The sequence below is a fragment of the Sprattus sprattus genome (genome assembly GCF_963457725.1).
Source record: "Sprattus sprattus genome assembly, chromosome: 6".
Taxonomy (NCBI): Eukaryota; Metazoa; Chordata; class Actinopteri; order Clupeiformes; family Clupeidae; genus Sprattus; species Sprattus sprattus.
In genome coordinates this window covers 26,260,775-26,285,870 of record NC_137925.1, presented here as the reverse complement: position 1 = coordinate 26,285,870, position 25,096 = coordinate 26,260,775, and the positions used below count along the sequence as shown (strand labels likewise).

Sequence of the window (25,096 nt, the reverse complement as noted above, 5' to 3'; positions counted from 1 at the left end):
AGAGAGTGTCCAAAACCGCCTCTGACCGCCACTTTCAAACTCGTCTACTAAATCGTGTAGAATTTCAAGCTCTCATCACCAGCGACACGTAACAATCCACAGCGACTTGTGATTATTTGGAAATAACATTTACACCGAGGTAAGTTATCTATAAAATGGCGGAAATGGTTCTGCAAGTTTGTAGGTTTAGCTAGCTATTTTTGTTGGTCTGCTAGCTTTAGCTTGCTAGCAGCATTTGCGGAGATGTGGGAATTCAAACGAGAAAGAAAGTCGTCGCAGTTTGACCTATTAAGTGCGACTTGGTTTTGTGGAACTCTGTTCTCAGGTGATATTATGATTTTCACCACTTCTTTGTAATTATTGGTCGACCCGTAGTGGACAACAGGATATGTTACATATAAACTCCGATGCCCGTAAGCTAAGCTATCTAGCTAACAGTTATTGAAACTCAAATTCAGAGGCAAGATGGAGGACGCAAGGACGAGGTGTTTTTCCACGTATAATTATGGTAGCTTATGGGAGCTTCCGGGAGTCACCCGCTCGTAAAATGTTTTGTCATTATTAGCACGTAGTATTTTTTATTAAATCGAACAAGTCGCCGCCGTGACATGAGATTCGTGCGAATGACATCAAAACAAATATGGAGAATCACGAGAACTGCCTCTTGAGTGGGTCCAAGATGGAGATTTGTCTCCTCTGTGATTCTCCCTAGCTAATGTTAGTTAATCGTAAGATACAGCCGCTGGGTTCATATCAGCTCGCCTAGGTCTTACATGATTTAACGCAAATGTAACGTTGTGCGATTAGAAGGCATGCCTGAGTCCAAGGAAACTGTATACTTCCATAGCCAGTGTTAAATCAGGAGGAAATAAGCTTAGTGGGTATTGCTAACCAGCTAGCTAGCCTGGTTGCTAACAACGCTAGTTAACATTAGCAGGGGAAACAAACAGTATTACATATATGTATTCGTGGAGGAAGTGTGTTGCTGATTCCTGTAGGTGAGTGATCATGTGCCGCGCATAACGTTATTTTGGTTTATTGATTTCATAGACAAAAGCACCCGATTACTGGCCAATCGTTGTTTTCCCCCGTCGTTCAATGGCCAAGTAGCATTAGAACTGGCTGAAAATACAAGCAATACAAGCCAGCGATTCTTGACTCGAGCCAACCAGATAGCGAGACTGCTCAGGCCGCGACATCAAAAATGACAGGAACCGGCTAGTGATAGGTTACCGAACCCCGTGACCTAATCAGAACAAATGGACAATAACGCGGCAACAGTCGAAAGATGAAACACCGCTGGAACAGTCCCCCTGTGAGATGACCTGATTCTGGCGAAAGTAGTGCATGTGAGATACGGATTTGGTTAGCCGTGTGTATGTTGGCTAGCTTTGTTTGGCGCCACTTTTCTTAAACTACGTATGGACTATGGTCCCGTTTGTAATAGCTAAAGTATTTCTCGTTGTAAGATGCATACAGCTTTCCATTGTCAAATGTATCAGCACACTAATACCTTATGGCGGATTTGCTACCTTAACATAAAAGAACAGCACATAGAGCAATGTATATGTTGCTCTAGGTTGATGGATATTGCTCAATAAAGATATATGATAATTTCGTGATATGTAATATGCAAACGTCGATGCATTTGTAACTCCATACAGTGTAAAATAAAGAGCTACCAAGGCATCTTTCCCTGTCGAAATAAACCTCTAAATATCTTGCTTGTCTCTGTGGTTGAATAAATACGAGTTTTTGAGTTATTGGTGCTAGTTCGCTAACGATCAGTAGGTATTAAATTGGGGCAAATCGCTGTGAAACATGTTGTATCAAGTTCCGAAGGGTTATGAAATATAAAACTACTTTTAGCCACACCCTGTTCACTGCGAACCCCACAATGGGGGTCTATATAGGATGCAATGAATTGGTGAGCCGCCACCTTTTTACACGCCCGTTGTAAACTGTTGCAAACCGATTGTTAACACCAGACGTTGCAAAATCACATTCACATTATTGTGTCGGTCAGAGGGCTTTTTATGTGCGCATTTTCTAGCCGTGATTGAGTTGCTTTCTCTACGTTTTTGTCTTATTTACGTCCACACAAGCAGATGGTTGATTCTGATTGGTTAACGTGAATATGCAGGGCGGATAGAATAATTCCCTATAAGGAGGTGGAGGGCTGTCGGTTTCCTTTCTGGTGAAGTTTCTTGGAAACCATGACGAAGTGGCCAATGAGCGCACAGCTGATTCCGAGCGACGTCGTGGTCCACGCCCCCTTGTTTTTATTTCGGGTTGTGCTGTTTCCCTGGCTGGTTCAGGCCTCAGTTCGTGTCTGAGGAACGGCCTGGAGTAAAAACCCACAACTGGGTTATCACTCCAATTCGTGGATAGCAATGAAGCCCGTACAAACGACTCAGGAACAGGAAGAAAAAAACTTTCAACAACTGACATCGATGTGATAGTGAGAAAATGTCAGCAGGATCATCTTTTGCCTCTTGATTAGGCAGTGAATATCGACTTGCATAAGACCAGACCTAAGCGGAGACTTTTCAGTTACTCTTGGGTTATCCCATGTTATGTTTGGGTAAAATGTAGGAAAATATTTTAAAAACATGTCTTTTAAATTAATGTGCATGTTCTTACATATATTTCATAATAAGTGAAATTCTAGGAATCACTTGAATATTAAATTAATATTGAATATTAATAAAACATGAGTGGTTTAATCAGGCTACGATTACATACCACATTATCCTGTATATTTATTACAAGCATTACATCAGCTTTAGGCATACGGAATTAATTGCAGTATGAATGAGTGTGAGCATGTCTGCTAAATGAGTTGTGGAAGGAAGGAACTCTAAATTAGACCAATAACTGACCTCTGATTAAGATGAAAGGGTTATGCTAATGAAAGAAACACTCATGGAATATTGTGTAACAGTGTAACCCTAGCTGTGGTTGGGTGTGTGTATGCATTTGCAATAGGGATGCACCGATACAATTTTTTTACAAACCGATACGGGTAAGAGTATTTTTATTTGTGTTCTTGCCCATACCTAGTACAGATACCGATACTTCTTAGATTTGGTCTCCATGAAAGTGCAATTGATTTGGCGGCAGATTTCATTTTATCCTCTGCAGATTATGTCAAGCCTATAGTACAAAATTAACAGAAAGCTATCCCAAGCCAAAAATAAACAGAGCTTTCTGGTTTTAACAAAAAAAAAGCGTCAATATTATCACATTAGACAAAATGCAAATGTAACCAGATAAAGGCAATTCAATATGCTTCATAGTTAAAAACACAGTCTGCTTAACAAAAAGTGAACAGAACTATTACTGGATTAGCACAGCACATTTCAGTTACAAAAGGATCAAAAGAGTCTCCTTTTCAAGTACACAAACAGTCACGCAACCTATGTGGCACTATAAGTCTCTCTCTGTCTGTGTGCGTGCACGTTTATTCTTTTGCTGGACGTCAGTAAAGATTGTTTGCCTTGGTCTTTGCACCACTAGCATTAGTGAACTTTGTGTACTTAGCACTATGGTGCGTCTTCAGATGTTTAATCAAATTGCTTGTGTTTAACAAAGTACTTTCCATCCCGCCCCTCGACCTTGTAGCAGTGCAGATCTTACACTGGGCCTTGCTCCTGTCGTTGTCATTTATCATAAAATTAGCCCAAATCGCCATTAAGGCAGCACAATGGAATTGCTAGTCGCTAACTAGATGCTAGCGGCTACATAAATCGAAACCTAATGTTGACATTTACCTACTTTGAAACAATGACGAACTTTCCTAACACAGTCAAACATCAAGCAAGTGCAACACAAGACAAAACAAGACGGCAAATAAGCTACTTACTAGTAGGGCAGAGAGTGGTAGGACAACAAATCACATTTTGTGTCTGCATAGCGTGACCAGTTTGCTTTAGTGAAATACTGTTAAGTGGTATCGGCAGTGTTGGGAAAGTTAACTTTCTACATGAACTAGTTCAGTTCATAGTTCACAATTTTAAAAATGAACTAGTTCAGTTCATAATTCAAAATGTTTAACTTAGTTCACAGCCCCAAAAAATGAACTAGTTCAGTAATTTTTTTCAATATGTTGTGAGCTATAATTTTTCCAAAATCTCTAACTGTCTGCAATAGCGCTCTCGGCCTCTACGCAACTTCGCTGCTCTCACACTTGCCAGGCATAAACAGTGAAAGAAAGCAAATGCACGCTGGATACAGGACTGCTATCTTTCAGACACAACACTGGGTATCGTTTTTGGTATCAGCAAATCAAAAACGAGTATAAGTATTTTAACAAAGTATCAGCCCGATACCGATACTGGTATCGGTATCAGTGCATCCCTAATTTGCAATATAGCACTTTTTGCACATGCTTCTTTCTTTATCTGTGCAGCAGATGCATTGTGCAGACTGTAAGTGCACGCTCCATGCAGACTTTAGGGCACGCTCCATGCAGACTTTAAGGGCACACTCCGTGCAGACTTTGATTGACTGCTGTTTGCATGTTGGTGACTGGTCCTTTTATTTAACACTTGGTAACTTAAGTAAGGGTCACTTTTAGTAATTTTAACAGTTTTACGTATTATTATTTAGAACAGTAAATTCACCATCACAAGTGACCAACTAGAGTACTGTGTGGAGAGTACTACGTTTGTATTACATGTCCTATTGCAAGTGCACCTGGAAGATTAAAATGCTGTTTGCTTTCCCGATTATCCCTGCATGCATTCATGCAATTTTTCTGCTAATTGTTTGTAAAGAAAATACTCTTTTTCAAGATTTGCAATACCTGTTCAGATTAGGGTTAGATCTGATGCATTGTTTTGCTTGTGGAATTAGGCATGTGTCTCTCAGTTGCTTTTAAAGACACAATTAGTTCCTAAAAAGTAAATCTGTTCATGGTCATCCTCTCAACAACAATCTCAGTTCCTTTGATTTTCAATGTTTTGACTCTGTACACTTATTCAAGGCTTCATAGGCTTTTTCTGACTTTGTCTTGATTTCAGTGTGATTGCTCAAATTATGATTGTTTTGTAAGATGAGAAATAAACGCCCGTGACTTCTACCAAAAGAAGCTCTCAACATTGTGTCTGTTTCTGTGCGGCAACTATTTTCTTGAGTAGCTGAGAGAACTGAGTGAGGAAAGAGGCAGCTCGTGGGCCCTCTACATCTCATGCGGTCCTGTAGCCTGGCCTCGCTCAAAAGCTGTCCAACATTGCTCCCCTACTGGCTGTGACCTGAATTACTCTCCCAGGGATCACATTCCCAAGCATGGCCGGTCTAAATCAGAATCAGAGGGGAGCCTGGTCAGGTCTATGCAGCTGTGGTGGGAAAAATATGAAAACGTAACAGCTCCGTCATTTATTAACAGTTGTCTGGTGGATGGTATGACTGGTGAGAAATTATTTTCTACACAGACGCTCCCTGTAGATCATCAGTGGCGCGTGTTTTTAAATGATGAGGATCTTTAAAGTGCCACATGCTACATTCTAAATCCTCGACTTTAAGCCGACCATGCATTAGAAAGTTATATAATTCCTCCCTCCCACTGCCCCCCAATGAAATAGGGTTGTGTTTCTCTGTAATGGGTTGCATCATAACCATGTTCCTATGTTTACATGTAATGCATTGCTAAGTGAATGTTCCCTCTTACTCCATCAGGTCATATGCAACTGATATCCCCGCCCCCAGGTCTGTGTGTCTTATGACAGCTGGAAGAAGAACTTAATACGTTGAGTTGTTACAGAAGATGTTAAAGAAATGATAGCAGCACCAGAATTGCACACGGAGTTTCACTATCCTCAGTAAGTATCTGATCCGTCTGTAAGAAGTGTCTCCCAGGCCAAAGTTCAAGACGCCTCAAAAATGCTCCTCTGTGTTGCAGGGACACGGATACACGCTTTTCCTCGGACACTGATTTCGATGATCTCGATGGCAGGATTGCAACCCAAGGCAAAGGGAAGGTACGGAGCAGATCTTTGGTACTTTGACCCCTCACTATTGGACCAGCGGCATGCTGGGACCCTGAGGATGCTGCTGCTGGCGTGGGAGGACTTTGGAATTTGTCACCAGACCAATTCTCCTCTGGTCAAAGCTCTCTTTGCCTTATTTGTTTGAATTAAGATAGGGTCTGTCTGATAAGCCATCATGTCTTGCAGCAACTCTAAGGTCTTGAAATGAATTTCTTGAATGCTGTGGTTTTTCTATTTTCTACATAATACTGAAACATTTAACATAGAAAGTAGTAATTGTTTACAATTTTTTAAGGGTAAACAGGGAGGGATGTCATTGTGAGCTTGTCAGTGGCGAAAACAAACGGTTTACTTTGACACAGATGCTTGTCCCATGCGATTACATTGTATAGCTGTTTTGTGGTTTCCAGTTATAGTTTTCTAACTCAATACTGGACCATTTTTGTCCCTAGTAAAAATGTGGGAGGGAATAGTTTTAATAGATGGGGGGAAAAAGGGCCCTCGTTATGAAATCCTGAAGTTTCCCTTTTAGATGGGATCTCTCTCTAATAAGCTAACATTGCTCGCATCATCTCATTGGCCTTAAAATGAATGGTGGACAGGTGCGGTCATTTAGTCTTGCGAGTAGGGCTGGGCGATTTTTCGATTTCGATTTTAATCGCGATGTAATTTTTTTCTACGGTTTTAAATGAGACGTTCGATTAGACGGCGCCTATAAAAAAAAAAAAAAAAATCAATGTTTTCACAGACCCGCGAATACAGCGCCGCACGTAGCCCATGGGCGTCGCGACAATGTAATTGGGGGGGGGACAAGACCCCCTCACTTTTCAAAACAAGTCGTTTCGACCCCCCCACTTTTGCAGTCAAAATAGTGCGTGCGTGACTGCTGGTCTACTAGTCCATTATTCTTTCCATTGCTTCACAATTAAATCCGTTCAACTTGATCAGTGGGGAATACCCACAGCAATATAAATCCACTCCGCGTTTTCCTGGTGTACTACGCAGCCTCATCACGCACGCAGATTCAACTGTCATTAATGTTCATTCATTCTCTGATTTTGATCGGAGCGTCGCGCTAGAAGCAGACCACAGAAATGGACATACGGATTTTTTTTTCGAAGAAGAGGAAAGTAAGTCAGAGTTGCCCAAGTTTTACCTGTAGTGGACAATTAAGGACCACCCAATGGACATTATCTGGCTATAATCGTATTGTTATTGCCATAACAACCGTGAGCTAATCTGGCGTTAACGTTAGCTAGCTAATGGCAGTTTTTCTAACGACAGCAGCGACTAAACACACACTCACCAAAGAAGATTTTTTTTTTTTTAATGTGTCACTCACTTGTATACCTCTCTTTGACTCACACACGAAAGATGATGTCAATGCCACAAATAAAATGAACATTTGTGTGCTGGGCATGCTGTCAAGCTTTGCCATGCAAACTATTTCCCCTACGTGAACCGTTTACTTCTGGCAGCTTCCATCCTTAAAGACTTTGGGTTTCAATACACATTTGGCCATTTCTGACCTGAACACGAACAGTCATACTTTAATGAGGTGGTCAGTTTGAATGTAGCCAACATAATTATCAGGCCACCAAACCTATATCAATTGTGAATTTGATATGCTGATAACATGATTTACATCTCAGAGAAAAACATGGTAAAATGCACCAGAATGCGGGTATTTGCATGTACGTTTTTCAAAAAAAATTGGGGTGATTTTGTTCATATCGTGATATAAAATCGAAATCGAAAATTTTTTGGGGAAAAAATCGAAATATAACTTTTTCCCATATCGCCCAGCCCTACTTGCGAGTGTTTTAAGTTTTGCCCCTGTTCTTTCCCCCAGGCGAAGAAGGGGAAGAAAGCCCCGGGTGAGAGGGGCAAAGGTGGCGCAGTAGGCAAGGGAGGAGGTGGCGGCCGCATGAATGGACACCACCAGGAGAATGGCATGGAGAACATGATGCTGTTTGAGGTGGTCAAGCTGGGCAAGAGTGCCATGCAGGTCAGTGCAGTGTGTGTGCTTAACGATCTTAAAGGTGCAGGCCGCGATTCTAATCCCATACACTTCTTGTCAAATTCTGCCAATTGATCATCACGGCCCTTTAGTTGTCAGTCCAGTGTTTGCGCTCAAAAGAAAACTTGGTGTTTGATGCTATTAACAATCCCAGCCAATCAAAACAGTGTTTCAGGTGCATGGAAGGGAGGGGTGTAATTTGATTGGCTTTTAAACACAAATAACCTTTTGTGGACTGCCTCTTTAACTGCTGGTAAATGAATGCCATTAGTAAACTTTTAAATTAGTGAAAATCAAAGGGTGTATGTGGAAGAGATGACTTGTGACCATTATGCACCAATGTGTATGTGTTTGTGTCTGTGTGTAAAGTGGCCATATTTTCTGTACGAATTTTATTTTCAGGAGTGATTAGCTGATTGGTATTTTGATAGTTTGCTTTGCGACCAGACTGGGACATTCTGTTTTTTCGGAGAACGTGAAAACAGGTTTTGTCACCTGCCCTGCTGACCTGACCTTTTAAAGCGGTTCTCTCCCACAGTCTGTCGTCGATGACTGGATCGAGGCATACAAGCACGACCGGGACATCGCACTCCTCGACTTGATCAACTTCTTCATTCAGTGCTCAGGGTGCAAGGGTTCGTCTCCATTTCCATTGTATTGAAATCCCTATTGTACTGTGACTCAACCTGAGATATGATTTCTCCTCTAGTTATTTGCATGTATTCATCATTGTACTCTTTCTTCCTTTGTATGGTCCACATATCTAACTATCAACAAGAGAGTTGAGAAATCTGTGGCAATCATGCCTTGATGATGTGTAAAACCCCACCCTTATAAAACACTTTAAGATCCCTTTATTTGCCAGGTGTGGTCAGCAGTGAGATGTTCCGGCACATGCAAAACTCGGAGATCATCCGCAAGATGACAGAGGAGTTTGATGAGGTACCACAGTGACCCCCCCCCCCCCCCCCCCCCCAAGCCAGCATTAACGCTGACAAATCAAATTGTGCCTTCACTTTTCAGAATGTCTTTCTGACATGCTGAGGTGTCAAATTTTGATATGCAGTTCATGCAGGTTAAAGTAACGTTGTGAAACCTCCTCTTGTGCTCTTCAGGACAGCGGCGACTACCCTTTGACCATGTCGGGGCCGCAGTGGAAGAAGTTCAAGGCCAGCTTCTGCGAGTTCATCGGCGTCCTGGTGCGGCAGTGCCAGTACAGCATCATCTACGACGAGTACATGATGGACACAGTCATCTCACTGCTCACCGGCCTCTCCGACTCGCAGGTCCGCGCCTTCAGGCACACCAGCACGCTCGCAGGTCAGTCTCCATGTGCCGCTCTCTGGTTACAACACAATACATGGGATGGAGTTCTCCATTTTGGGTGGATGCTCCGGGCATTTCCCCTGATCATGTAAAAGCCTCTTTTCTGGGTGATGGTTTATACTGCAATAAGTACCAGTTGCTGTATTTTGCTCTTTGAATCTTTAGTGTTTGAATCTGTAGGGGTGGAAACGGTTAGGTGCTTTATTTTAGGTGACAGCATTTTACGTTGTGACATATGGCTAGTTAGATGCTAGACGCCCAAGTCCTGTCTAGGGCAAAACATACTGACTGACCTCTGCTGTGTGCCGCTGTTTCACAGCCATGAAGCTGATGACGGCCTTGGTGAATGTGGCGCTCAACCTCAGCATCAACATGGACAACACGCAGCGCCAGTACGAGGCCGAGCGCAACAAGATGGTCAACAAGCGCGCCAACGAGAGGCTCGAGCTGCTGCTGCAGAAGCGCAAAGAGGTGAGCGTTCGGTGGCACCTCTCTTTCACTCACTCTCACTCTCTCTTTTTCTTTCTCTTTCTTTCTCTCTCTTTCTTTTTCTTTCTCTCTTTCTTTATTTCTCTCTCTCTCTCTCTCTCTGTCTCTCTCTCTCTTTCTCTCACTCTCGAACCGCAACCATTCCCTCAAATAAGACTTAGCTGACCACCGGCTTGTTGTTAAAGCTTTTCCCACTCTATAGAATCCATCTCCTGACCAGTGCTGTCTCTGAGCGGTCAAACATTCATTATTTCCTCTGGCTCTTAAACACAACAGCCGGCTGAGTTTCAGACGTGGTGATCACACTGTTTAGGCAGCACCCAGTGTGGTTGTGTCAGCCACAGAAGTCTAGTTAGGCAGCGGGCTGGTTGGCAGAGTGATGGCGGAAGCAGCGTGCTCGAGCTGGCCCCGGTAATTTACTCTGGGGTTATGTAATGACGGGGCCCGCTGGGACACCATCTGCTCGCACGTTTAGAGAGCGCAGCAGAGCGGCACATCTGGAGCGAGCGTTAAGTGTAGTGAGTGTACGGCGTGCTGCCTGCATGCTTTGAGTTTGAGTTTGTTTGTAAAGAGATTAAAAGTTCACCTACAGAGAAACTGATAAGTGCTTCTGGATCATACTCAAGGATGAACCATCTCGTCTTTCTTTCTACAGCTTCAAGAAAATCAGGATGAAATTGAAAACATGATGAATGCAATTTTCAAAGGTGTCTTCGTCCACCGATATAGGTACGTCCCTTTAACATTTTAAAGGTCTCGTTTGTCTGACTTTGTTTTGTTGTTGTTTTAGTCCTCCTTTCCTCTCCCCAGCATTTGTTGAGTTTTATTATATTGAGGTGTGGTGAAAGATCTCTTGATGAGCGGAAGGTAACTCTATCTCTTGCCCTATCCAGAGATTCGATCGCCGAGATCCGTGCCATCTGTATCGAGGAGATCGGTGTGTGGATGAAGATGTACAGTGACGCCTTCCTCAACGACAGCTACCTGAAGTATGTGGGCTGGACCATGCACGACAAGGTGAGCTCTCCTCTCGCTGACAAATAGGTGCAGGGTACTCTTCCACAAGGATATTAAAATGTGTTTGTACAGCCATAATCATTTGAATATTTTATGGCGTTCATTTATGTATTTTATAGGTGTACATTTCCCTTTCGGCCCTGTGTCATTGTTGTAAAGCCCTGTGGCCTTGTCATTAATCGGCGTGTTTATTGTGCGCATTCTGTTTCTCCGCAGCAAGGCGAGGTGCGCCTGAAGTGCCTCACCGCTCTGCAGGGCCTGTACTACAACCGTGAGCTCAACAGCAAGCTGGAGCTCTTCACCAGCCGCTTCAAGGTGAGCTCCATCTGGCTCCCCTCTTCCCCTCCTCCTCCTCACCTCTCGTCCTCCTCTCCTGCCCTTCCATCAGAGCAGAACCTGGCCGTCTGCTCAAGCTCAACCCCCCCCGCCAACACCCCCATCCCTCCCACATACTCACCACAGGCCCCCACACTCGCTCCACTTGCAATATTCAGATCTAGATAAAAAAAAAAAGAAGTGGTCATTACCTTGATCAAGGTAGAATATATCAGGTGTGTGTGGTTGTTTCTTAACTGTGCTGCTGTGCTTTGGTTGGAGCATGAAGGCATCCTGTGTAACGCAGTGCAATGTCTCCCCCCACAGGACCGGATTGTATCAATGACGCTGGACAAGGAGTACGACGTTGCTGTGCAAGCAATAAAGCTTCTCACTCTGGTGTTACAGTACGTAACTCACGTCAGTTTAAACAGACATGTCATAACATCTCCTCCTGCCTCTCTGTGTTAAGCTGTGTGTGTGTGTGTTTGGCATTACAGCAGCAGCGATGAGGTCCTGACTAACGAGGACTGCGAGAGCGTCTATCACCTGGTGTACTCAGCTCATCGTCCGGTTGCCGTGGCAGCTGGAGAATTCCTCTATAAAAAGTAGGTGCCAGGATCCAGGCATGGGTCATGATTTTCAAATAGGAATTAGTTTAAAAATGTAGTTTATGCAATTATTGTCTTACCTTTAAAAAAAATGTTTTAGCGGCGCCTGGTAGTAAGTAGGTGGAGGTGCTGCACCTAAAAGCTGTTTGCTAGCCACTATTAAACAACAAAAGAAGAATAAGGAGAAGAAGAATGTGTTACTACCAGGCACTGGTAAAACACGTGGATTCAAGATTAGATGCTACTGTTGCAGGAGAAACATGCAAAGCCAAACTACAGGCTTATGTGAGACAAAAATGAGGTGCAGTGCAAATTCCTCAAGGTAAATCGGGATTAGGTTTCTCTCTGTCTTTGTGTGTGTGCAGGGGACCTTTGAAAAACAGTTCCCACTAAATATCAAATAATACTTTTGCCTGAAATGCCCCCCCCCCCCCCCCCCCCCCCACCCATCCTCTGACATCCCTTTGGTTTCCCAGGGGCTGAGAGAGAGACAGCCCCACCTAACCCAGACTCTCCATCTGATCCCTGGAACAGAGAGAAGGACCCAGAGAGGAAGTGGTGATGTTAGTGAGGGTGAAGGAGAACAGACAGACAGACAGACAAACAAACAAACAGACAGAGAGTCAGGCAGCAGGAAAGGAAGAGTGCCAGTTGGAACAGGTTGGTTAGGCAGCACATGTGGAGTGAAATAAGCCCAGTGGACATTTCTGTGACCTGCTGGTGCATCAAGCAGAGTACCAAAGAACCAGTCTGTAAGTGAAGACAGCAACCTGAGTCCATCCAGTTCTGTTGAGCTGCCTATGGAACGGTCTGACATACTGCAGAATGTCCACTGGCCTCCACTGCTGGAGTGTATCGTGTATCTTTCTGTATTCAGTGAGGAGGTAGTTTTCTGATTGGCTGTCTGTGTTGTGTCTCTCTGAAGGCTCTTCAGTGAGTAGGTAGTTATCTGATTGGCTGTCTGTGTTGTGTCTCTCTGAAGGCTCTTCAGTCACCGGGACCCTGAAGACGACAGCATGCCCAAGAGGCGAGGTCGCCAGAGCCTGAACGCCACCCTCCTCAAAACCACCGTCTTCTTCTTCCTGGAGAGTGAGGTGAGGGGGATATCTGCCATTACTCCTCGGGTCGGATGTTCTGGAACTGTTGTGAATGTTAGCGGCGTGTTATTGGCTGCTGTTGTGACCTGTGGCCTGTGTCTCCTTGCAGCTTCACGAGCATGCAGCCTATCTGGTGGACAGCCTGTGGGAGTGTGCCGCTGACCTGCTGAAGGACTGGGAGTGCATGATCAGCCTGCTGCTGGACGAGACCTTACCAGGGGAGGAAGGTATGACACCCCTTTACCTACTGATGCCTCCGTTGGATGCCTTCTCTTTTATTATTTGTATTTGTATTATTATTATTATATTTTTATTATTATAATTTTTTTAATTATTTTTACATTTCAGTTTTGACGAGGACAATCAAGCATGACACATTTACAATACCTTGATACTTCCATACCTTAAAAACACACAAGTTCCTTCCTAGTTCAGGGCATACTAAACAAAATATATCATTTTGAACTTGAAAATATCTGTCAATTTGTATGCGTTCTCTAAATATCAATTAAGTTCAATTTGACCTGCACATGGCATGATTCAAAGCAAGAGCAAAGGTGTTTCAGTGGAGGGAGTTAGTTCATTTGTTGTTAGTGAAGGAACACTACAATAGGAATAGGTTCAAATGGAATATCATTGTGAACGCTGTGGCAGAGAAATCATACCATACTGAATCGCTGGGAGACCTACAATGACTCCACGTGTGCTGATGCTTCCTCTAAGTTGCAGTGACCAATTTACTCTGGAAATCTGTTGACGCCTGCTCCCTTTTTCATTCAGCTCTGACGGACAGGCAGGAAACGGCCCTTATCGAGATCTTGCTGTGCACCATCCGCCAGGCGGCCGAGTGCCATCCGCCCGTTGGTCGTGGCACAGGGAAGAGGGTGAGAACTACCACTGCCCATAACTAAGTAGTGTTCACTGTGCTGAGGGGTGCCTGTCTGTTGGCTGACTTTTCATGTGTGGTGCCTTAAGGTGCTGACAGCGAAGGAAAAAAAAACGCAGCTGGACGACAAGACGAGAATGACCGAGCTGTTTGCCGTCGCCCTGCCCCCTCTGCTGGCTAAGGTCAGTGAAGGACTCCCCATTGCCCCTTTCCTATAGTAGGCTTGCACCTATTGTCTTTCTCCAAGCAGTAATCGCAAATGGGTCTTTGTTTGGTACAGTACTCTGTGGATGCAGAGAAGGTGACCAATCTACTGCAGTTACCGCAGTTCTTCGACCTGGAGATCTACACCACGGGGAGACTGGAGAAGGTGTGTGTGGTTTCCTGGACTTGTGTAGTGCGTAGTTCTCCCTCAACTACTTGAGAGTTGTATGATATTTAGTTAATGATGGGGATGTAAGTACCCAGTCAGGAAGATGCCTCATGCCCCTTCTTGGGCTGTCTAGGCATAATACGAGGCCATGAAGCATTGAAGTGGCTAGGCTTGAGTGCTGTGAGCTCTGATGTGACACTGACACCACTGGCTATCCTCTCCAGCACCTGGAGTCGTTGCTGAGACAAATCAGGGAGATCGTGGAGAAGCACACGGACACGGACGTCCTGGAGGCCTGCTCCAAGACCTTCCACTCGCTGTGCAACGAGGAGTACACCATCTTCAACCGCGTGGACATCGCCCGCAGCCAGCTCCTGGACGAACAGGTGGACAAGTTCACCCGGCTGCTGGAAGACTTCCTGCAGGAGGTGAGAGGGCTGACCACAGCTGTAGACCAAAGCCTTAATTATCATGCCATGCCAAGGGACAACAGATTAAAACTAGCTAACCAAGCTAATTCCGGTGCATTTACATTTTCTGGGAAATGTTTATCAATGTACACTGTCCCTTTTCAAATAAACGCATAAATAAAAACAATTAAATACAAAATAATAGCCACGGCCTCTGGTGGAGAGGATGGAAATCCCAGGCTATTTCTGAGGTTTTCCGGTCTTCGTTAGTCTGTGTTCGTTCTCATGGAAGAAGGTTGTGGCTGAAGCGTATGAGAAGGGCAAAAGTTGATCGGTCACACTGCACCATTGAGAAAAATGTGATGAATGAAGTGCAGTTTTATAATGCAATGGGTGTCGACCAGGTTGCTAACAGTGATTTCACCTCACAGGGAGAAGACCTAGATGATGATGACGCCTACCAGGTGTTGTCCACACTCAAGAGAATCACTGCTTTCCACAAGTAAGACGTTTGGCTTGTGTGCATCCTCTGTAATTTTACATTCTTATTATACATGAGCATCATGAAAAGAGCCGTTTTTGATGACTGTCCTCCTGTGCTTTTCTTCCCTCAGTGCTCACGACCTCTCCAAATGGGACCTGTTCTCCAGCAATTATAAGTTACTGAACTCTGGCATAGAGAATGGGGATATGCCTGAACAGGTGAGCGTGGCTCAGCGATGTCACTGGTAAAGCACTTAATCATCTCTGTATTTGTTCTGGTAAGTCTGATTTCTGTGTGTGTGTGTGTGTGTGTGTGTGTGTGTGTGTGTTCCCCCCTCAGATTGTGACCCATGCGCTCCAGTGCACACACTATGTAATCCTGTGGCACTTAGCCAAGGTCTCCGATGGCACCTCGAAAAAGGTGAGCGTCCACCTCGATCTAAAGATGTTCTGGTTTTGTCATTTTTGTCTATTTTTAGTTTTTTGGCCAAACCTTTGTTTTGGGCCATTCTTCATTTGTTTTTGTTTGTGTTTCTCCTCAGGAGGACATGGTGACCCTGAGAAAGCAGATGAGGGCCTTCAGCTTGATGTGTCAGCGTTACCTCACCAACGTCAACACTGCCGTCAAGGAACAGGTAGGGAGCGTTATCTGTCTCTATCCGTCACTTGGCCTGTTACAACTCGGTCACTAATTAAGCATCGGTGTTATATACCTGTTACAACTCGGTCACTAATTAAACATCTGTGTTATATACCTGTTTCAACTCGGTCACTAATTAAGCATCAGTGTTATATACCTGTTTCAACTCGGTCACTAATTAAACATCAGTGTTATATACCTGTTTCAACTCGGTCACTAATTAAACATCAATGTTATATACCTGTTACAACTCGGTCACTAATTAAGCATCTGTGTTATATACCCGTTTCAACTCGGTCACTAATTAAACATCAGTGTTATATACCTGTTACAACTCGTTCACTAATTAAACATCTGTGTTATATACCTGTTACAACTCGGTCACTAATTAAGCATCAGTGTTATATACCTGTTACAACTTGGTCACTAATTAAACATCGGTGTTATATACCTGTTACAACTTGACCACTAATTAAACATCGGTGTTATATACCTGTTACAACTTGGTCACTAATTAAACATCGGTGTTATATACCTGTTACAACTCGTCTCTAATTAAGCATCGGTGTTATATACCTGTTACAACTCGGTCACTAATTAAACATCTGTGTTATATACCGCTTACAACTCGGTCACTAATTAAGCATCGGAGTTATATACCTGTTACAACTCGGTCACTAATTAAACATCGGTGTTATATACCTGTTACAACTTGGTCACTAATTAAACATCGGTGTTATATACCTGTTACAACTTGGTCACTAATTAAACATCAGTGTTATTTACCTGTTACAACTCGGTCACTAATTAAGCATCAGTGTTATATACCTGTTACAACTTGGTCACTAATTAAACATCGGTGTTATATACCTGTTACAACTCGGTCACTAATTAAGCATCGGTGTTATATACCTGTTACAACTCGTCTCTAATTAAGCATCGGTGTTATATACCTGTTACAACTCGTCTCTAATTAAGCATTGGTGTTATATACCTGTTACAACTCGTCCCTAATTAAGCATCGGTGTTATATACCTGTTACAACTCGGGTCACTAATTAAGTATTGGTGTTATACCTGTAACGACTCGGTCACTAATTAAGCATCGGTGTTATATACCTGTTACAACTCTGTCACTAATCATTGGTTGACATTTGGGTTATGCCTAGGAATGTGACAAATGGACGACCTGGTTTTGTTCCTTTCCTTCATCTTTATCTCTTTCTCTCCCTCCCTCCCGTAGGCCTTCACCATCTTGTGTGACATGCTGATGATCTTCAGTCATCAGATCATGTCTGGTGGTCGTGAGGCCATGGAGCCTCTCGTCTATAGCCCGGACTCCTCTCTCCAGGCGGAGCTGCTCAGCTTCATACTGGACCACGTCTTCATCGACCAGGATGATGATAGCACTGGTGCGCACTCTTGTCTTCCTGTGTGTGTGTGTGTGTGTGTGTGTGTGTGTGTGTGTGTGTGTGTGTGTGTGTGTGTGCGTGCGTGTGTGTGCGCCTGTGCCTATATGTGAGTGGCTTTTGGCAGTCAGTGGTGTTATCTCAAGAGGGGTTTAGGAGGTTTAAGTTAATGGGATCAGAGGGCCCAATCACCCTCCAAAGCCTCCACAGGCCCTGACCTGATGAGGCTTTTTAGAGGAGATTGGCGGAAGGGTTTGTATTGCCATCAACTCTACCTCTATCACGCCTCTTAAGCCGTCTTGTCACAAGCTTTGAGGGGGGGGGGGGGGGGTCATGCATTGTTCTCACCACTAGAGGGAGACAGGTTGCACTTTCTCAGCACTCGGCACCCAGTGTGCTTGTGTAGGTCTGTAGCCACGAGCTGCTCTGATTCTTTTGTGCCTGTCGTTTGGTCAATTGGGCAGATGGACAACAAGATGATGAAGCTGGGAAGATAGAGGCACTGCACAAGCGAAGGAACCTCCTGGCCGCATACTGCAAGCTCATCATCTACAACGTGGTGGAGATGAACACCGGAGCGGACATCTTCAAGCAGTACATGAGGGTACGTGTCTCTGTCTGCCGCCATCATTGGCAGGCCCTAGGAAGAGGTTCGTTGTTTTTTCCCCACAGTTCTTGTTTTCCTCACAAGGTTTCTGTGGTCTCTGATTGTAGTATTATAACGACTATGGAGACATCATCAAGGAGACGATGAGCAAGACGAGACAGATCGACAAGATCCAGTGCGCCAAAACCCTCATCTTGAGCTTGCAGCAGGTACGTCTCCCAGCTGGTCACACTGTCCACCGTGCAAAAGACGAACGCATCCTCTGTTTGTTTCAGTTAAGGCTTGAAATCCTCCACTAACCTCTTTCTCTCTCTCCACCTCTCTCTCTCCACCTCTATCGCTCTCTCTCTCTCTCTCTCCACCTCTCTCTCTTTCTCCGCCTCTCTCTCTCTCCCTCTCTCCACCTCTCTCTCTCTCTCTCTCTCTCTTTGTCTTTCTGCTGTAGCTGTTCCATGAGATGATGTCAGATCTGGGCCACAACTTTGACCGCTCGTCCTCGTCCTTCTGCGGGATCAAGGAGCTGGCGCGGCGCTTCTCCCTCACCTTCGGCCTGGACCAGGTCAAGACCCGAGAGGCCATCGCCATGCTGCACAAGTACGTCTCCGTCTCCGTGGGCTGCAGTGCCCCGTCTAAACTCCGACCCCGATCAATGTCTGATCCCTCCACAAGACAAGCTTCTTATGCGGTTAGCGCCGACAGCAGTGGCACAATTGAAGAGCTAGCACAGCCTAGTGAACTGGACATTACCTGAGGCACCAGAAGTAGCTGTACAAGCGCGCGCCTCTGGTGTTTAGCTCTGACAGCAGATAGCTTTCTGGAAAAGGCTGCGCCTCAGGTTTTCAGGTGTTGAAATGGTGACCTGGTATTGATTTAAGCCAGGGGTGGGCAATTCATTTCCCCAAGGGGCCACATGATTTGTGGAGGGCCGGACCAATAGGCTGAACTCAATTCTAGCATTAAAAATGAGCATGTTTTTGCAGTATTAAAGCTGTGCCCAGATGAGCAATACACATGGCACACACACAAGAGCAAGCTTGCAATGCAATAGCATAAGTATACAATTAATAGTTATATACATATCATTTAACTTTTGATTCCTAATTTACCATTGACATCAGAGGGCCGGTCAGGGACAGCCAAGGGGTCGCAAAAGGCCCGCACTTTTCCCAGGTCTGATTTAAGCCATGCTGACCTCTGACCTTTTCTTCTCCTCCTCAGGGACGGCATAGAGTTCGCCTTCAAGGAGCCCAGCCCGCAGGGGGAGGGCAACCCGCCCGTCTTCCTGGCGTTCCTGGACATCCTCAGCGAGTTCTCCTCCAAGCTCATGAGACAGGACAAGAGGACTGTGTAAGTCATCTGGCATTGACACACGTTTGGTGATCTGATCACAAGTGTAAAGCTCTTAGTGTGTCAGTTCACACCTGGCATTAGCATGTGTTACCACATACATCTCGATGTGACCACTGGTGATCGGATCTCACTCCCTCGCTCTGAATGCTAATAAACACGTACATCATTTCCCTTTGCAAAGGCCGAGTGTACGAAAAAAAATATAATGCAAATAATTTTCTTTCTGATGTGGAAAGATAATAATATAATTTATGACTCTGCCACCCATACTGACATAATACAAAAGCTGGGCAAAAAGCACATTGATATGAACCCTTCAGATTAATTGTTAAGATGGTTATATATAGACTATATACACTGCTGTTTAAAAAAAAAGGCTGGATCTGTGATTCTCTGATATTCAAGCACTCTGATCTTGAAAGCCAGCTTTTAAAACGTTCTTAGCGCATACAAACAGGAGGCGCTCCAAAACACATTCTCATACACACTGCTAAAAGAATGTGGCCATATGCCGCCCAGACCACCTCCTTAATGTGGTCTGAGCAGCCGGACCTCAATGCGTCCTCAATATGGCTTGGTGCATTCACACCTGAAACTAGAGCCGTCCACTTGTGATTGGTGTGATTAGTGACCGGTGTGAACAGTCCGTCAGAACTGTCAGGGTAGTGCTCTCCTACAAGTCAAGCTGATGGCTGAATATGTGATTTCCTTGTGATTGTACACTTATTTGTGTGCGTGTGTGGGTTGTGTGACGCAGCCACACGTACCTGGAGCGCTTCATGACGTTCCAGATGACGCTGCAGAGGGAGGACTGCTGGCTGCCGCTCATCTCCTACAGGAACTCGCTGCAGGCAGGCGGAGACGACGACACCATGTCTGTGGTCAGCGGCATCAGCAGCCGCGGCTCCTCCGTCAGGAGCAAGAAGGCCAAGCCTGCCACGGGCAAGAGGAAAGTGGCCGAAGGTACACACACTTTCACATCGCTTTAACAGGGAACGGAATCCTATCGTTTAGCGTAATGAATATTATGTTGATATGTTTTGGTAGTGTAGACAGCAGTACACTCCATGCCTAATAACTATGGGAGCATGGATCCATCCCTGAAGCCCAATGAGAGTTTGCTCTGTTCACAACTCTCTGTGTGTTTAATCACATCTATATAAGCTTAGTGGGTAACAACCAGCTGTGTGTCTGTGTGTCTGTGTGTGTGTGTGTGTGTGTGTGTGTGTGTGTGTGTGTGTGTGTGTGTGTGTGTGTGTGTGTGTCTCCCCACCAGAGGACAGCAGCAGCTGCAGCAGCGACATGTGGCTGAACCGGGAGGCAACCATGCAGACGCCCGTCATGATGCCCTCGCCGCACCTCACCTCCACAGCCATGCGCGACCCCAAGCGCATGCGGCCCGAGGACAGCTACATGGGCGTCTACGGCATGGCCCCCGACCAGTCGCCGCAGACCCCCACCCCGCAGCCCCAGCCCCCGCAGCAGCAGCCCCCCACGCCCCAGCAGCACCCCCACCCACACCCGCAGACCCCACAGCCACAGCACCACCACCAGTCTCCCATGGACTACAAGTACGACAGCCCGCTCACACACACACACACCACCACTTATTACTCCACACACCACACCACTTAATACTCCACACACTACACCACTTATTCCTCTACACACTACACCACTTATTACTCCACACACCACTTATTACTCCACACACTACACCAGTTTATAATCCACACACTACACCACTTATTACTCCACACACTACACCAGTTTATAATCCACACACCACTTATTACTCCACACACCACTTATTACTCCACACACTACACCAGTTTATAATCCACACACTACACCACTTATTACTCCACACACCACTTATTACTCCACACACTACACCACTTATTACTCCACACATTACACCACTTATTACTCCACACACTACACCACTTATTACTCCACACACCACACCACTTATTACTCCACACACTTCACCACTTATTACTCCACACACTACACCAGTTATTAATCCACACACCACTTATTACTCCACACACCACACCACTTATTACTCCACACACTACACCAGTTTATAATCCACACACCACTTAATACTCCACACACTTCACCACTTATTACTCCACACACCACACCACTTATTACTCCACACACTACACCACTTATTACTCCACACACCACACCACTTATTACTCCACACACTACACCACTTATTACTCCACACACTACACCACTTATTACTCCACACACCACACCATGTGTTTGCTAAACACTGTAACCATAACTACTCAACACCACAAGAGTTGCGTGGCTTTTCATCTCCGACCATGCTGGAAAGAATGGTTTGGGTGTCAGCAAAACTTTGGTTGTCTTAAAATTAAACTGATGTGAAAATATTTTTTGAGTATGGCTAACATCCTTTCAACAAAAAAAAGACTCTTTGCACTTTTCAACTCTGATCTCTGCTCTGCTCTGGCTGTGTGAGTTTGAACTCTGAAATCTGACCTCTGCTCTGCTCTGGCTGTGTGTTCCTGCAGTACCCAGGTGTCCTGGATGCTGGCCCAGCGGCAGCAGGAGGAGGTGCGACAGCAGCAGGAGCGTGCCATGAACTACGCCAAGCTCAGGAGCAACTTGCAGCATGCCATGTGAGCACACACGCACACAGAAACAAACACACACACACACACACACACACACACACACACAGACACACACAGAAACAAACACACACACACACACACACCAAGGCCTTGCCTAAATAGAATTCTGTAATTAGCGACTATGGTACCAGCATAATAAATATGCAGTGCCATGTGGTAGTCAGTGTTAATAAGGGTGGATTAATTTGAAAAGGGATTCACTTGGATGAGATTGTTATTTATAAAACCTCCAAAGTGCAGCACCAGATCAATACTGTCCTGTATCCACCGCATCATACCCACCTGCTAAATGGTCCATTTGTTTGTGTGTTTGTCTCAGTCGCCGGAACACAGGCCTCATGGAGGATGACGAGGAGCCAATAGTAGAAGACGTGATGATGTCATCGGAAGGTCGCATCGAGGATCTCAACGAAGGAATGGACTTTGACACCATGGATATTGATCTGGTACAGACACAATGACTTTGTTTTCCAATATATTGCAAATACATAATGTCCATTATTATTCTGCTCATCTCATCAATTTTGCCTGAAAGTATTTGTTCTGCTTGCTTGATTAATTGCTGTGTAGTCCGTTATGCAAATGGGGAACAGTTCGATCATCTCGTTCTCGCTTGTCTATTCCAGCCACCATCGAAAAACCGCCGGGAGAGGTCAGAGCTGAAGCCCGACTTCTTTGACCCCGCGTCGATCATGGACGAGTCTGTAAGGAGCACTCATTTCCTGGGCTATGATGCTTTTCAGCGCTAATTTGTCAGGGTGTGTGGCCACCACTAGATGGCGCTAACAAATCAGTGTTCTAACTGCAGGGCTGCTCTAACCCATAATGCACTGGTCCTTCTTTTGAAAATCATGAGATGTATAACATTTTATGCGGGGAAGGTTAAGGTTAAGGGCAAATTGGACCAATAAGAAAACGAATTACATTTAAATAAGATGAGCTTGCTTGATAACACGTTACAAAAAAAAATACTGAATTTGAACATATTTTCTTTTGTAGGTTCTTGGAGTTTCCATGTTTTAAGATAATATTTGGAGGATGAAGAGACATTTTGAGAGCTTGTAGATGCAGTACAGATGTATTTTCTTAAAGAGAATATTTCTGGTCTGGGCTCCATGGACTTCAGGGCATCCCGAGACAGCGTTGATCAGAGGGGACTTGCTTAAAATCAGTCAAACAGACAAAATAAACAAAATATTTGCAGTCATTGGGTAAGCTTTCCCTGCAAGGTTAAAATGGTGGCGGCCAGATCATGAACGCTATGAAAAGTTGTATTTGTCTGCCACATTTGAATATAATAAATATATTTCAAAATGGAGCAAATGCCATCTTGTTTTAAGAAATAATTCATGAGGTTGCTCAGACTTGTGGAATTTCTTTAACAAAAAGAAAAAAATGAATGCGTCTTTTGTAACTTAAAGAATTTGTTTAATGTATAGCCCTTTTGTAATAGTAAGTAATCAGGTGTAAAGTAGTAATTTATAAACTGGTTATTCATCATAGTATGTATTGAGATTTTAACTGAGCTTTCCTTTATGTAAAAAACTGGAGGGTGTCCTCCAGATCTATTTTGTGTTCGTTCTTTTGTTTTATTCTTGATTTTTATTTTATTTTCTTCATTTCATTTGACCCTTACCTACCAATGCATAGCTGACACATGGTTAACACGGAAAAGGTGGTGCAGTTAACTCTTGCCCTGTTGAAAGATTTCCAGAGAATAACAGAATAGGAAGAAACCATGGAGTTTCAACAACCAAACACACCCAAAGACTTCAACAGTTCGCTTGTCCTTTCTGGAAAGAGAAATTATTACATTTTCAGTGGAGAGCTTTCCAGTCGTGCCATTGAGTTGCTACCTGCAAGAGCAAACCCGAGTTGTCTATTGGCTGAGAAGAAAGGAAAAACAAACCCTTTTCCTCAAATTCAGCTTATTAGAGTGTTGAAGTAGGTATCACATTTTAAATAAATAAATAAATATAAATTTGGTGCTGATTTTATATTTGTGTGTTAATTTGTTTTGTCTTGATTTTGAACACCAACCTAGAGGTCTTTTGAAATGTATAAGAGGGTGTTTCAAGATGAAAGCATGTATAGTCATGCATTAAGGAAGATTTTTAAAGTTTGTATTTTATATTGTTTTGTGTCTTTTCTCTATGTTTTTGTCTTAAGAAGTCTGGGTTTATACTTTCTTTCCTAAATGTAAACATGACATTCAGCTTTCCAAGATAAGAAAAACTCTCCTAAAATATTTAATCAAAAGAAATTATCATGTCAATTAACCTCTTATTTTAATGTACACTTTGAATTGCTTTGGCAGCTAAACAAAGCTAAACTATGACATTAACTTATAGTACATACTTGTACATTCTATGAAATGTTTTGTCTAAGGTATATACTTTTAAATCATTCCATGCCTTGGCCTTAAAACACGCTTGTAAAAATGTTCTCAAAAAATGAGATCTTCCAATGTACCTAACTAATGTTGAACGTTTGCCATATTGAACTCCTGCAAAATACCCCCTAAATTCATTTTAAACTCAAGTGTATGGCTACTGAAAGTAAAGAGGTTTGTGTGATTTACTTCAGTGAATATTTGGGTAAGAGAGAGTGATACTGCTTTTTGTGTTTTGTCATACCACTACATTGGCAGAACTGCTGATTAGATTGTGTAAATATACATGCAGAAATATACATGCATTTTAACGTAAAGCTTTATTTTCAGATGTCTGTTTTCTTTGTTAACATTTCTAAGTATGTTATTTACCCTCATTACAGTTGTACCCACACACACACACACACAATTTTACCTATTGTTTCACCCTGTCATTCACTGTACTGATTTTGATTTGTATCTGTCTGAAGACAGTAACTTTTTAAAATAAAACAAACTTCCTTTGTGTGACTAAGTACCAGGGATTGTTTTTAAGATGTTTATAATATACATAAACGTCTTGAGTATTTTAATGTGGAATTTTAATTGTTTTACCCTTTATATTGTATATTTAGCACAAATGTACCTTTGATAAATGACTGTCTGCAAAATGTGTCTCACAGGTTGAGATAACTTCAGTTAGCTGTTTCAGTGTGTAAAAGAATATTTTCCATTTCATATATTTAAATAAAATCGTTAATATGTATGATTCAAATGAGCTGTTTATCCATAATGTTGTAGATTAGGTAGAAACATACACAATCTATGACATACGCCAGTGCATGCATTTAAATGCAAATCATGAGCCTCTAGTGTAGGCCATTAATTACATGCATAAATAGTTATAGCCTTGATCATAACACATTGGCTTAGCATATTGGTACGCTTCGTTGTATGTAGGCTACTAGATCGTCCGAACATTGAATGAGAAAACCTGAAACCGTGGACTCAAACTCCCACAATGCACT

The 25,096-nt window shown here is 43.7% G+C and overlaps 1 protein-coding gene across 3 annotated transcripts; it reads left to right on the top strand.

Moving 5' to 3' along the window:
• Positions 1-2: 2 nt before the first annotated feature.
• On the top strand, positions 3-24,580 carry stag2b (STAG2 cohesin complex component b; the record flags this gene model as incomplete). Of its 3 annotated transcripts, XM_080840614.1 has the most annotated exons (34): positions 3-139; positions 5,680-5,822; positions 5,903-5,981; positions 7,843-7,998; positions 8,549-8,645; positions 8,876-8,952; positions 9,126-9,330; positions 9,656-9,807; positions 10,481-10,554; positions 10,719-10,842; positions 11,059-11,157; positions 11,485-11,564; positions 11,658-11,765; positions 12,751-12,862; positions 12,975-13,092; positions 13,646-13,749; positions 13,841-13,933; positions 14,032-14,121; positions 14,349-14,552; positions 14,966-15,036; positions 15,149-15,236; positions 15,358-15,438; positions 15,560-15,652; positions 16,900-17,068; positions 17,530-17,669; positions 17,780-17,881; positions 18,118-18,266; positions 18,891-19,019; positions 19,780-19,985; positions 20,299-20,593; positions 21,575-21,682; positions 22,017-22,143; positions 22,324-22,401; positions 22,697-24,580. In XM_080840614.1, exons 2-34 carry the CDS (start codon positions 5,779-5,781, stop codon positions 22,718-22,720), a joined length of 3,876 nt encoding a protein of 1,291 aa, XP_080696740.1. In that variant the 5' UTR covers positions 3-139; positions 5,680-5,778. The 3 variants fall into 3 exon arrangements, with proteins under 3 accessions (XP_080696740.1, XP_080696739.1, XP_080696738.1); XM_080840613.1 differs by lacking the exon at positions 22,697-24,580 and having other exon boundaries at positions 17,542-17,669; positions 22,324-22,446; XM_080840612.1 differs by lacking the exon at positions 22,697-24,580 and having other exon boundaries at positions 22,324-22,446.
• Positions 24,581-25,096: the final 516 nt, after the last annotated feature.